This window comes from Pteropus vampyrus, unplaced genomic scaffold (genome assembly GCF_000151845.1).
Source record: "Pteropus vampyrus isolate Shadow unplaced genomic scaffold, Pvam_2.0 Scaffold47, whole genome shotgun sequence".
In the NCBI taxonomy this organism is placed as follows: Eukaryota; Metazoa; Chordata; class Mammalia; order Chiroptera; family Pteropodidae; genus Pteropus; species Pteropus vampyrus.
The window spans coordinates 5869997-5884141 of NW_011888828.1; the positions used below are offsets into that span (position 1 = coordinate 5869997).

Genomic DNA, 14145 nt, shown 5'->3' on the forward strand with positions numbered 1-14145 from the left:
TCAGCTCAGTAGACTACAGAGATGCCATACAGATGTCTGTTGTACATCTTTTCCTTTTTCCCAGACCCTGGAGGGTTTGCTCTTGTTTTAAGTTTGGTGTTTCGGGGTTTGGCTATCTCCCTTGTACCACCTCCCAATCTATTAGGTGGCTCATTCACAGTGAAAACTCAAGGGCAACGGTTTTTTTGGTAAGAAAAGTTATATTCAGGTTTGTGCCATGGTGCCATTAAGGGACAGTACGGGGATTCCAACCCAGGCAGGCTGGCTCCAGAGGCCATGGGTTTGCCCAGCACACCATCACCTCTTGTGCTGAAAGAAACGCACTCACTCAGGCCATAACCAGGTAGCCAAACGGAGGTATGTGAAAACTCAGTTTTCTCCTCCTTGGTGCATCACCGGAGTGTCAATTAAATCCTAATTATTGCATTTTAAGTTACTAAAAATAACAGGCAAAAAGAACAGCGACCGTTCAAACCTCCCAAGGTATGTCATTTTATGACAATCACTTTATCCCATTTAGGCAGAATGTGTACATTGCTAGGAGTGATGTGAGATGATAACAGCATCTCCTATTGTTGTTCTTAAAGCAATATTTGCTTAAAAGAAGAATTTGACAGGATAAAGAAACTCGATGAGAGGAAAAAGGTAGAAAAAGCAACAGAAGACCAGGGGCAATAAGGAACCAGCTTCAGAAAGTATCAAAAACTCCTAAGAAATTATATGTACTGAATAAAAAGATTCTCTAGTTTATTAAAACTAGTGCCTTTCCCCTATTGGTGGAGGGGTGGGGGGGCGGGTTGGGGAGAACCATGTGGACCAGGGAGAAAAAACCTGCAATTTATTACAGAAGAATTGGATTTTTGTCCTTAGTCTCCCACCGATAACTGAATCACTTTGGTCAATCCCCTTACCCGTTCCAGGCATGAGTTCACCAAATAGTAATATGAGTTTAATGCCTCCTCCTAGAGTGGCGACATCCATTCTTGATCAAGTTAACATATGAAATTCCTTCTATTTTTATATTCCTCACTCCTTTCCATCTAATGCAGGCTTTCTCAACTCGACTTTAGCACTACTGATATTTTGTACATTTGGGAGGAAGAATGGGCTGTCTCGTTCATTGCAGGAGTTTTAGCAGCCCATTCCTGGCCTCCACCCATTGAATGCAGTAGCACCCCCTCTTCTGCAATCATGAAAACCAAGAATGTCTCCAGATATTGCCAAAAATTTCCGGGAGGGGGGGGCAAAAATCATCTCCAGTTAAGAACCACTGCTCTCATATTTGAATGATGGGTATAGCTCTAAATGCCGAGGATTCTGCTATAAACATGTCACACTAAATATCTATCTTCAGGAAGCTGACATTCAATCCCAGGATGTAAACTAACAAAATTCATTTTGACCACAATCCTCTTCTAAACCAGTTAGTCACTATCAGTGGCAAAGAAGACATAAACAAGTCAATTTAGACTTAATTTTGCCCACTTATAAATTAGAGATAATAATAATGTATTTCCTAGTTTAAGAAAAAAAGTTAAAACGGTGGCTAAAAATATCTTGTGTAAATACTCGAAATACATATGTGAACTCACTGAAGAATTTTAATTTCTTTAAAAGTAGGACAACCAGACAACTCAGGCCTCCTGATGTAAAACAACACAAGAATATAGCCCTACTAGGATACGTTCTTGTGATAACCTGAACTTGAATCTAATGAATCCTAAAGATTTAACTAATAGTTTACAGAAAATATGTTAGCTAGAGAAACACATTAAATGATACCATAAGGACACAAAATATAGCCATAAGCAAAAAGTAGAAAATTCTATTTAAAAAAAATGACCCAAATTCATCAACAAAAACATTCTGGGTGGCGGGGGTACAGAGGGAGGAGACCGTGCAGATTAAAAGTGACTTAAAATATACCAACCAAATGAAAAGTGTTGACATTGTATAAATCCTGTATGAATTACAACAAATATAAAAACACCTTTTCTGAAAAAAAAAAAAAAGTAAAAATGGAACATGAACTGAGCACTGGATGATATTAATTTTGTTGGGTATAATATTATCTTTTCTATATTGCTTTTTAAAAAAGTCCTTATCTTCTATGATATATATATTCAAGTAGTTATGTTTTAGAAAATCTTCAAAGTATTATCCAAAAAAGTGGCAGGCAGGGAGGCTGATGAAACAAGGACAGATGTGTGTAACTGAAGCAGCAGGATCATGGGGCCCTGAGGATCCATTACACTAACTAATCTCTCTAGTTTGATATATTTGAAATTTTTTAAATATGTAAATTTTAAAAAATATATAAAAAAATCTAATAAGTTGATTCCGATGTGCTCATTGGAACCCAAACAATATTTACCTGAGAAACAATCCTATGCGTTGGCTAAAAACTGATGTGAAGGGGGAGCGCAGCCGTGTTCGCCACGCGGAAGTCAGAGCCCGCGGCCGCACTCAGCAGGAGGACTGCGCCCCGCCCCCCAACCCCCACTTCTTTTTTCACTCCCCAGGTAACTGTTCTTCATCGAGCCTCAAGTGTTTTAATCATTAAGCTCCTTTCTTTTGTTAAAGAAAGGTTAAAATCTCACAGAAATCCTGAACCATTTTCTAATTCTAGTCTTAAAAATTTTCTTTGATAAATGCAAACTTTGAGTTTATCTTAAAACCTCATCAAGTAAACTTCTTTTAAAATAGCTTCATATTTACGTGTTATCATTATAAGCCTGTAAATTCAAATGGTTTAAATTTAAGCTTTAAAAATATTCATTTTAGCCAAAACCATAAATAAAAGATTCAGTGAATACAATAAATAACCTTCTTTCTCATTGTTTCATAGCATTTACTTCCTAAAATTCACAGCTGCAACAGACATTTATTTCAAAACCTAAGTCTACTCTATCCAATTCTGTTCAGTTGCAATCTACCTAACTGATGTTCACCTACTACTTACCTCACTTTCTGGGCCATTATTAGATACCTCGTAAATGTTTTCCTTTTTTAATAAGGCTTACCTATTAAGATTTATGTGCATTGTCAGCATGTGTGTTAGATGTCCAAATCGTCCACTCTTCCCTTCTGTTACTGAGGGGAGCTTACCTCAAATACTGTTTTAGGGCACTTGTTATTGTCTTCACTTCCCAGTCTACGGAATTCTCCAGGTCTAACTCATTGCATGTTTTTACATCTAGTGAGCAAGCAAGAAAGAAAAAAATAATTAACACTTTGAACATCCAAAGGTCCTCCTGACTGGCTCAGAAAGCTTCCATTTATGTGGCTAAACCACACATAATTCTGTGGTTTCCTATAAAAACATTATGTACAATTTTTTATATTCTGTAAGACATGATCCATTATTACACATTTTTACCACTTCAGAAAATCTGTGGTGGAGATGAAAATAAAAGGATAAGTAGGGAAGGACTGGACATACCTTAGCATTTAAATCAGTTATGCTAGCTAGATGGGATAAAAGGGGTCAAATGTGTGGTGACAGAAAAAAAAATCTAACTATGGGCGGTGAACACACAATACAATATATACATATGCCTCACTGTTAAATTGTACACCTGAAACTCACTGGATTTTCTTAACCAATGTCACCATAATTTAAAAAATCATATGATCATAAATAAATGAATGAATGAATGAATAAATAAATAAATAAATAAATGTTCACCACAAAGCACCAAAGCACAGAAAGCTATCATTATTATTATCAATATTATTATTAAAGGCGTTACTCAGAAACCATGGCTTAGAGCACATGTGGCATTTGCGCTGTCTTTATATTTTCACTTGTTCAGGTGGCATTACTGCTGTCACACTGTGTTATGACAGGGGAAATAGCATTGTTAATGGAAAAATTAGAACAGCAAAAAGTCAGTGGGAGGAAAGGATAAATTTTGTCCCACACTTCTAAAATCTGTACTCATTATCATCATCTTTCTGAAGACTACTACTTGGTCAACCAAAACAGAAATATGATGACACATAAACTTAAAAAGTCATTTTTGGGTCATCTTTCATAGCAACATTGGAATTAACATACACTCATCCAGGAAATGCTTATTGGAAGCCTCTGTACAACACTTCTGATGTTCATTCTAAATTAAACTAATTAATTAGTTTTCTTTGTCCTGAAAGTGTGTTAATGATGGGTTTCTTCCAAATGAACTTTCAAGTAGCTAGTAAGCTCTAAAGAGGACATGTGGCCTAAGAGGAGGAGTTGGAGGGCATGGCAGGGAGGGAAAGAGGGAAGAGGGAGGTGTCAGTTTTTGAAAAGGAAACGGTTAGTCCCGGCTGAAACGAAAGGAAAGGATGGTGGGAAAGGCAAGCCCTCTGAGTACGATGGCATCTTTGACCCAGTAAGGCTGCACTGGGCTGTGGCAGGGCAGCAGGCAGGGCAGAGTGTAGCACTGGACCACAAACTCGGGCTGAAATGCTGGCTGAAACTCCGACCACCATGCCACCCCAAGCGAGTCAGTTCCAAACTGATCTGAACTTCAGGCCTTCGTCTGCACAACGGAGATAATGTAAACGCTCTCAGGGAACTACTGAGGGCATAAAAGCGAATCGAGAACATATACAGATTTCTACAACTTATTAAATGTGTAGGTAATTACCTAGCTGAGTCACTAAAAGTATCAGCATTCAGTGATGGTTAAACGCTTCAAAGGGAGGGAGTAGAGAATGGGTTATAATGAATGATATCAAACGACCAATATAAATTTGCCTGGTTTTCTGCATTCCCATCATGCAAAGGAGAAAATAAGAGATTCATAGGGAGACCTGACTTCTCCCTCACTCCGGAATGATGTTTCAACTAAGACCCAAAAAATTACTTGTCTTTCTACCCTCCTTTCACTGCATTTGTCTATAATAATAGGGAAGGAAACATCTTGTTAGTATTTCCTTTATAAAAGCACTAAAAAGAAAAACTTGTCAAAATAGGACCACCACATTATGTCATGCAGGATACTTAAAAGTTTTAGGCTTGGGCATAAGGAAGGACGGATGACAAGTCAATGTTATTCTCAAACTTTTTGAAAATAAAGTAAAACAAGAAGTGATGGTTATTTCGCAGCCATAACATCATACATATGAGGTCAATTACTCAAAAGTCTGGAGAATTTTTAAAGCACTTCAACAGTTCTTGATTACAGCAACTGACAGCAATATGCAATAAACTACAACAATGGCAATTGACACTGATTACATTTTGATCAGTTCCTACAATTCAGAACTCATTTTTTACTAAGCTTGTCAGACAAGCTACAAGTACATTCAAGAAATCAAATTAAGCACCCTGATTAAAGGTGCAATCCTTTATAACTGGGACTAAATAATTCTGTTCTAAAGGCTTTGCCAACCAATTACTTCAGTAACTGAATATTCTCTCTCTCATTAAATCAATTATTTAAATCTCATTTTAACATACAAGTCAGATAACATTTTCAATCAACTTGCTCCCAGCAAATCGCCATTTTTAAATCCTTCTAAAAGAAAGGCTTCTGAAGGAAATCTTTTATTTTCAGCTTTCTACCAAATTATCATTCTATATTTTGAGAATCATATTCTTTCTAAGAAAAACAAGCCATCTTTTGAATTAATGGAATAAAAAGTAGGTGTTACATCAGAAGTTAATGACTTCATTGTGTCTGTGGTACTAATCCTCCATTAAAATTTCACTGTTTTCAACTAAATCATCTCCAGCAGTTCTTTACTATCTGCGGATGCACTGAAGCTAGATAAATTTGTTAATAACTTATTTGGGATTCTAACTTAAAATGCATTTGAGTGTTTAATCAGAATATATGGTCTATTGTCAATAAGGTAGAAATTTGGCCTCCTTTCTAACCAAGGGAAAACATCTTGTGGATTACTTAAAAATCAAAATTAACAACCACAGATAAAAACAGGTGGCTTTTTTGGGCATTAATGTGGTCATAATTTTATAACTGGTGGTCATTTTTTGAAACTACAGATTTTCAGCCCAATCTAAATGCAAGTGTTGGCACCCTACTGATCTAACATCGACTTAGGTCTCATTTTAAAGTACTTAAGAAGCACAGTGATTGAATTAATTTTTAAAATATACTTTATAATTTAAAATCTGAATTTTTTCAGCTATGTTAGTTTACTTTTTTCACCGATCTATGTGAAAAATCTGTCCTACACAGTAAGCAAGGTGATATTTTAAAAGTAAAACACTTCTAAATTCGTTTTGTTTTCCATGGTTCTATGTCTAAATTTAAAATCATCTACCTTTTTTTGCAAATAAAATTTATTTAGAAATAACCACCAAATTCACCAGCACACAGAAGCTATTATCACATTTTCTCACAATTTCCCCTCCCCTGCTCTGATGTTTTCATTCTAAAGTGGGAAAAAAAGGCAGAACGCATGACAATTCTAACTCATCTCAGTTCCAAACTACCAATAACTACTGTAATTAATCTGTTACATTCTCACCCCATTTACTAAAAAACCGTGACTCATCCAAAGACACCTCATCTGACATTTCTCCCTGCCTTCCCCAACTGCTCCAAGTCTCTATTAAAAAAAAAAAAAAAAAAAAAAAAAAAAAAATTACGAGACTGTGTGTGCCCTCTGTTGGAGCAAAAGGGTAAGGAAAGGAAAATGGCTCGTAAAGGGAAGGAAAGCAACCGCTCACGTGGGCATTTCCTCTTGGAAACTTAAGAAGTTTGGTCCACAGAAAGCTAGGAGCCTGCTGGAAACCGTCTGCTCCCAGGATGGAAGCAGGAGGCTGCTACCGTCTGCTCCCAGGATGGAAGACGACTAAGGTGGAAAACAATTCTCATCACTGTGGGAGAACAGCTGTCCACTCCTTTACCTGGCCTGGCGGAGTACAGACGACTTGATTGTTTAAAGGACTTAATGAGATCAACTGCCATTAGCATGTCATGTTGGTAGCCAGACAGGAGAGAAAAAAGAGGGCAGGGGAGGAGAGGGAAGAGAGGAAGGAGGGGAGTGGGAGAGGAAGAAAGACTAGAAACATTTTATTCTCTGTTTTAGTCTTAAATGTGAAGGGGGGAAACACACCAAAAAAAGGAGACGAATGAAGGAAACATGCAAGACTTGAACATTCATCCTTTCTTTAGAAATCATCTCAAACATTTATACATGTGTATTTAAAGAATACTTAAAATATTTTGAACAATACAAAACTATTTTATGTAAAATGGCAATAAAAAAATAATATCGAAGTAAATAATTAGCTCTCAAGAACTAAAGTGAACTAAGAAAGTAGAAGATTTTGTCAAATAATATATAATGGCTTGGAACTTTTTCTCGGATACTCAAAAATTATTTTTCATTTGTACAAAGAAAAATGCATTAAAAACAAAATGTACTTTGAAAAAAGTCAAATTTGAAATAAATACCTAGAGGAATAATAATTTTAAAAAATAACTGCATAGTACTATAAATGAATAGAATTATCATAATTATCTAGAGGGGGGAAACACTGATTGGCTTAGAAGCATGAAGTTAATAATTCACCCAATATTTTTCCTCTTTAACGTATACAATTTTAAAATAATGTTGCTACATGGAAAAAACTGGAGAGAAAAAAAATCTATGGAATAATGTATACACAACTGTTCAGAAACTCTAAAATCCTTTTTTTGGAAGAGGTATAAATTGTTTCAATTTGAATACCTGCTGAATCAGAATGGAAGTAAAGATGTATCTTAAGGAAATCTTAAATTTATTAGGAAATAGTGAATAAATCTATTTCCTTAACAGCTAAAGTTTGGGTTAGTAACAAAGTTGGTAACAAAACAAAAATAAGCAAATATCTTTCTCTCACGTCAATTCTCTAACTTCCTCTGTTTGCAGAATATTACCGAAAACACAGCATTTCCTTTGCCAGCATTGTAAATGAGGCTGTGTCACGCTTGTGTCCCGAACTTCTCTACTCTGAGTCTCATGGAAAATGAAAACAGTTTGCTAGATCATGAATTTTTGAGGGCTTAGATATTTTAAAACATCTTTCGAGTTAAGGATTGTGGATGAGACATTTCCCCAAAATAAAGGAAACTACCAACTGAGTTTGGGGATGCAGATCATGTGAGATTTCATGAGATTAAGAACAAATTTTGGGAGAGCTTAACATTTCAGGGTGACCAGAGAGACACCCTTGCTCGAACCGCCCTTGAACATGAACAAGGAGATAATAAATAATTATAATGCTAGGGTCCTTAGGACCAATTTCTTGTCACAAGGCACCTTTCAGCCCAAATCTCCCCTTCTGGTATCAACGGTCTTCTAGTTCTAATCATCATAACACCCTCTTGGAAATGAGAGAAGTGTTTCTAATTTTAAAATTAACTAAAAGCAGATGCTATAGTCCCATAAAACTCTTCCAGCTGCTACTGAACCACTGGCAACCTGAGTCTATTTAATTTGGAGACCTCTAATGGCAAAAAGGAAAATCTGACTGCCAAATTTGCACACCCAAGTTAAACCAGAGAGGCAGAAAATAAAAACAGCTCATGAAAGTGAATGTATTCTAATAAGGCTCTCCAACTGATGATGGGCAATTTTTCCCTGTGGTTAACAGTTAAAAAAAGGTGGTTGCTTATAAAACCCTTAATTCAAAGAAAGCCAAACAAGCAAGCCTATCTGTAACATCTCCGTTGATTTTATTCATTTATTTTTAGGAAGGTCTCTGCTTCCTAAAAATGAGTCTTTGCTACAATGCTGTAAGATTCAGAAAGCTTTAAATGCACTGACAGAATACCTGAGGGCATTGTTAATATTGATTAATTAAAGTGAGATATCAAATTAATTAATATGTAGTAAGGTCATAATGGCATAGAGGCCCTCAAGCCTGACGAGTTATCATCACTCCTCAAAAGGCAGTCTGCTTTGGGGTGAGGAGAAAAGTGGGATGCCTTACAGGTGGCACTGAAGTGACAGCAGCGTGTAATACAAAAGCGCTTTGTCATTCACATAATGTCTGGGGTAATAAAATGAATTCACTTTCTGGCTTCCTCTAGTCTGTGATGCCAAAGAACACTGTGTTATCAGCACAGATGGGACATGCATGGTTCTGGAGAAGAGCCTGGTGCAAACTACAAACAAGTCCTGTGAATACCAATGCATCCCTAAGAACCAGACCCGTGCTGTCAAATGAGAGCTTTGGAAGCTCCAGAAAAATGAGCGAGTCCCAGGGGTCTTGTCCAATCAAATGTCAAGACTCTGAACAGCCCATGTGGAAGCCATGCAAACCACAGAGGCCTAGCTGCTACTTTCCTATGAGAAGGAAGCAGAAGACGACGTTCACTCATGAACTGTGTTTTTTTTTCTTCCATTTTTTAGGAAGTCAAGAGGAAGTGGATGACCTGTGCTGATGCAAGCACTAATCTACTTCTCTAAGTCACCTGGGAGAAAACTAATCTAGGCAGAAGAAAAGAAGGGATTCACAAGTATGCTGTATGTTACTATGAAATATTAACTTGAGATGTCAATGAACATAAACAAATAATGCATGGAAAATGATTAGAAAAGAAGCATACCCATCAACATACTGAGAAGTCTCTGGACCTTTGAACTCACCCCTACAACTCTGTACAATCCTTGGTCATTTATACCTATTGAAAGAGACAAAATGTTAGCAAAACACAAGACTGTCATGTTTGAAAAGCTGTCAACAAACAGTTGAATTCATACTCTGCTAACTCACATTAGCAGCATTCCTGCTGACTATAAAAATAACGTTTAACAAAAGCAAGTGTTTACCAACTTGTTTTAGCAGCTTGGTATTCATGAGCTATGGTTGAAAAATAATCTCATAAAACAATGTTCCATGTGGACAAAATGTAATGAGTCAATGCTAATGAAATAAGTTAAGCAGTACTCATGTATACCAATGCAATGCATAAAGATGCATCATAATTTTCATGTTTATTATGTTTACTTATTCTTGAAATTTTTCCTGAAAAAAAAATTAGCTTTTCAAAAATAATACGGTGCTGATTACTACACAGAAAGAAATTGAATGATTCTTAAAGACCATGGAAACGCATTCAAAACTGAGGCAGAACTGTTTTTGTTTTTAAGAGTTGTAATATGCACTATCCAGTTAGAAGATTTGATATTTCATATAGGTATCAACACAAATGGTATACCAAAATGAACCAAATCACTGCATTCCCTCTCTGCAGAGACCTGAAACAAAGTATCCCTGAGCACAACAAACAAGATGATATAAAGGCAAGAAAATTTCCTGTCAAACGTAATTTAGTATGTTGAATACATAGCTTTGTTTTAAAACTGACTTGAACAAACCAACGTAAAAGGACTTTTGGAGGCAATCAGGAAACTGAGTGGCATTAAGGTTATCTCAGAAAATGTCTATATATTTTTAAGTTATGCACTAAAAGGAGTAAAAATAACCTATCTTAGATGCAAGAGGGAGGAAGGGATAGATGAATAGCACCAAAATCCTGGTAAATGTTGAGTCTGAGCAGTGAGAATGCTGGTGGTTCATTGTATACTCTACTTTTTTTATGCTTGAAAAGGTTTACAGTAAAAAAAATGACTTTCAGAATATGTGACTTATCTTTTTTTTTCTCAAGAGTTGCACCTTTCTGCCTGTGTTTATTTTCTGCACTACGAATGTTAAAGCTCACAAGAACATGACTGGCTGACAAGATGATGCTTTTAATCCCAAAGTTTCCTAAACAAAACAAAACACCACCAAAAAACCCACCATGAATTTGGCCAAGGGAGCATACTTCCTTTTCACCTTCCTGCATGGGGTGTCGAAAACGTACCAGACAAGGTCTAAAGAACTAGATGAACTGGATTCAAATCACAGCACAGTCACTCCTGAGCTCAAGACCTTGGGCAAGACAGGAAACTGAGTCTCGACGCTGCCTCTGAGATCACAGCCGGCTCCCTACTCCCTGCGTTATGGTGGGAAATGAGACACCAACACAGGCACACACAAACGCTTTCATGATTCCCTGCAGAAATGAGTGTTCCTTTTCCTTGTTCTCTTTTTTGCCTTATTTGTTTCTCCTTACTCATTTTTTAAAGTTTCTCAAATGTCTTATTTCTCTTTTATGAATTGTGTCCCACCCAAAACTCTATGTTGATGCCCTAGCCCAAGGTGCCTCAGAATGTAGCCATATTTGGGAAAAGGTCTTTGAAAGAGGTGATTAAGTTAAAATAAGGCCATTAGGGTCAGCCCTAAACCAATATGCCTGGTGTCCTTATAATAAGAGATAAGGATATAGACACAGAGGGAAGACTGCCTGAGGACACAGAGATGATAGCCATCTACCAGCCAAAAGGAGAGGCCTCAGAAGGAACCAACTCTGCCATCACCTTGATTTCTAGCCTCAAGAACTGTGAGAAAATAAAATCCTGTTGTTTAAGCCACCCAGTCTGTGGTACTTTATTACGGCAGCCCTAGCAAACTGAAAAACCTTCTCTCTCAATTACTCAATAGAGCTAAGAACAAGAAGAGTAAAGGCGAGCCCTTCAGTCTATACAAGTCTATTCAGAACACTAAAGAATCAAAGCAGCAGAGAGGTGCCTTCCTGATAGGGAATGTTCCCTGAGTAGAAGATTAGAGAAAAATACAGGTCAGTCCTGTCAGGATTTAAAAAAAAAAAAAACAAGAAAACTGTCAAGAAACACGAAAAGCAGAGTTTGAGCCTGCTAGAGGAAAAAAGACAGCCTCATTCCTTCCTTCTCCTAGAGGCCAGAAAGCCATATCCAGATCGTTTAAAATACCAAAGGATTTTCTTTTCAATACTACTCTATTTAAGGGACCTAAAATAGTTTGACCTCAGTGCCAGAAGCCAAGAGAGCAAGTGATATTCTATAGTCAAACAAACATGCCACTATGGGAAGTGCCTGAAATACATGGAAAAATAAGAATATTATTTCAGCAATACTAATCACTCTGTATCAGATGATTGATCAAGTTCAAATTCAAGAAGAAGAGTTAACTGCTAATGCATAATAAAAGGTGCAAGGGGGAACTGATGCTACTCAGCACAGCTTTTACTTTTTTAAAATGAAATTTCAATAAACCTTGTATTAAAGCAGCTTGGAAACAGCATGTGAATCACATGCACTCAAGTCATGTAGGGTTTTGTTTCTAGTTACATTGTTCTTAGTTGCTTTGGACTAAGAAACTTGGAACATACTTTACATCTATAAACATACAGTCACATAAAAGCTATCAAGTAAATACATTTAAAGAATGAAAACCAGTCAATATGCCAAGTTATAGCAGTGTTATTTATCATATCCTCTCTAGCTTCTCTTCCTTATATCCCCCTTTCAGCAAAAGGGATCACTAGTTCCAATCACTAAGTATTAGAATTCTGAAATTTTCTTTGACTTCCTCCTTGTAACTTTCCAAATTCAATAGGTCAACGTCTACATTTTCTTCAAACTTCAGTCTTAAATTTTCAACACAGCCTTAAATTTGATGCACACAAATTTATTAAAGCATCCTTGCAGGAAACACAGATATCCGTAATCCATTCGGATCATGTTTTTTGTCTTTTTATTTTTCAAACCATTTTGATTATCTAAGATCTCTTCTACCCCTATTCAAGAGTATGCCATCAGATCAAGTCCAAATTCCTCATCTGAACAAGTATGTAAGGCATAAACACCCATAATGGGTCCCACCTCATCTACTCACACTTTCTGCAGAACATTTGCCTTAACCAGAGCAGACCCTCGACTCTCACCCACAAATAACCAAATATATTCCCTCCTCCATGGCTACGTTCAGGCGGAAGTCTCCTCTGACGGAACGTTCTTTCCTTTCTCTTCACAAAGTATTCATCAGGTATGTGGCAGGTGCTAGTCGAGCTGCCCAAGATTCAACAGTGAGCAAAATAAAGTCCCATAAATACCTTCGAAACCAGACAAAATCCCATCTTTTCTGATACCAGCCCACAGCAATAATTCCTTTATTCTGAAGATGATTCATAATTAATTCTTTTTAACAGTTACATTTTAAAACTAGCCTACAACATCTTATTCATAATTCTCAAAATCAAAGATCTGAATGTTTGACCTGACATCGGGCTATTTCCTTATATTTCCCCACTTGGTTAAGAATATTCCTATTTTGGCATGTTAAAAGTAATTTTCACACCAACGCTACCTGGAGATGTTACATACTATACAGCAGAGGTCCCCAACTTCACGATACAGGTCCACACAGCGGGAGGTGAGCGGAGGCCAGCAAGCAAAAACTTCATCTGTATTTGCAGCGGCTCACCAACACTAGCAACACCGCCTCAGCTCCACCCCAGATCATCAGGCATTAGATTCTCACAGGAGCAAGAACGCTACTGTGAACTGCACATGTGAGAGATGGTAGGCCGAGTGCTCCTTATGCGAATCTAATGCCTGATCTGAGGTGGAGCTGAGGCGGTGATGCTAGCGCCGGGGAGCCGCTGCAAATACAGATGACTATTAGCAGAGAAGTTTGACTGCACAGAGGCCATAATAAATCAATTGCTTGCAGACTCATTAAAACCCTATCGGTGAGTGGCAAGTGACAATTAAGCTTCATCTAGTGGCAGGCAAGTGAGTTGATTTACTTCAATTGTACAGCTGCATCTGGTGGCAGGCTTTAAGTCAGAATCTGACACTCATTTTAGTCCGCACGTGGCCGGCCCATTATTTCATTTACCACTCCCGTCCGCGCCTCTTTCCCGCACTGCACACTTGTCTCAGTCAGTGTTTTGGTAAGCCCACAAGCTAACCCCAGCCAAAATGAGTAAAAAACAAACGTCACTGGAGAGTCTTTCTGAAGAAGAGGAAAGACCCAATGATGAAACAGCAGAAGACTAAGACTGACAAAGAAGGCTGCATTTAAAAGAAAATGCCAAGAGTCCTGCTTAAATTATGGGTCCATTTCAACAGATCAAGCCCACTTTGTATAATATATGGCGACCAGTTATCCAATGAAGCCATGAAACCTTCAAAACTGCTTTGCCACATGGATATTAAGCACCCTGCATTAAAAGAGAAGACTTTAGAGTTTTTCAAAAGAAAAAACCATGAACACAAAGAACAGAAGCAATTACTGAAGGCCACCTTTTCATCAAATGTGTCTACACCGAG

General features: G+C 37.3%; 1 protein-coding gene across 1 annotated transcript in view; it reads right to left on the reverse strand.

Annotated features, from left to right (window-relative positions):
* ARHGAP10 (Rho GTPase activating protein 10) overlaps nt 1–14145 on the reverse strand; it is a 270546-nt gene that overhangs the window by 91604 nt on the left and 164797 nt on the right. Inside the window, exons 14-15 of the mRNA XM_011359402.2 lie at nt 9555–9629; nt 3109–3196 (exon numbers count right to left, since the gene is read on the reverse strand). Coding sequence (XP_011357704.1) covers nt 3109–3196; nt 9555–9629 — 163 coding nt within the window. The remainder of the gene's footprint in view (nt 1–3108; nt 3197–9554; nt 9630–14145) is intronic.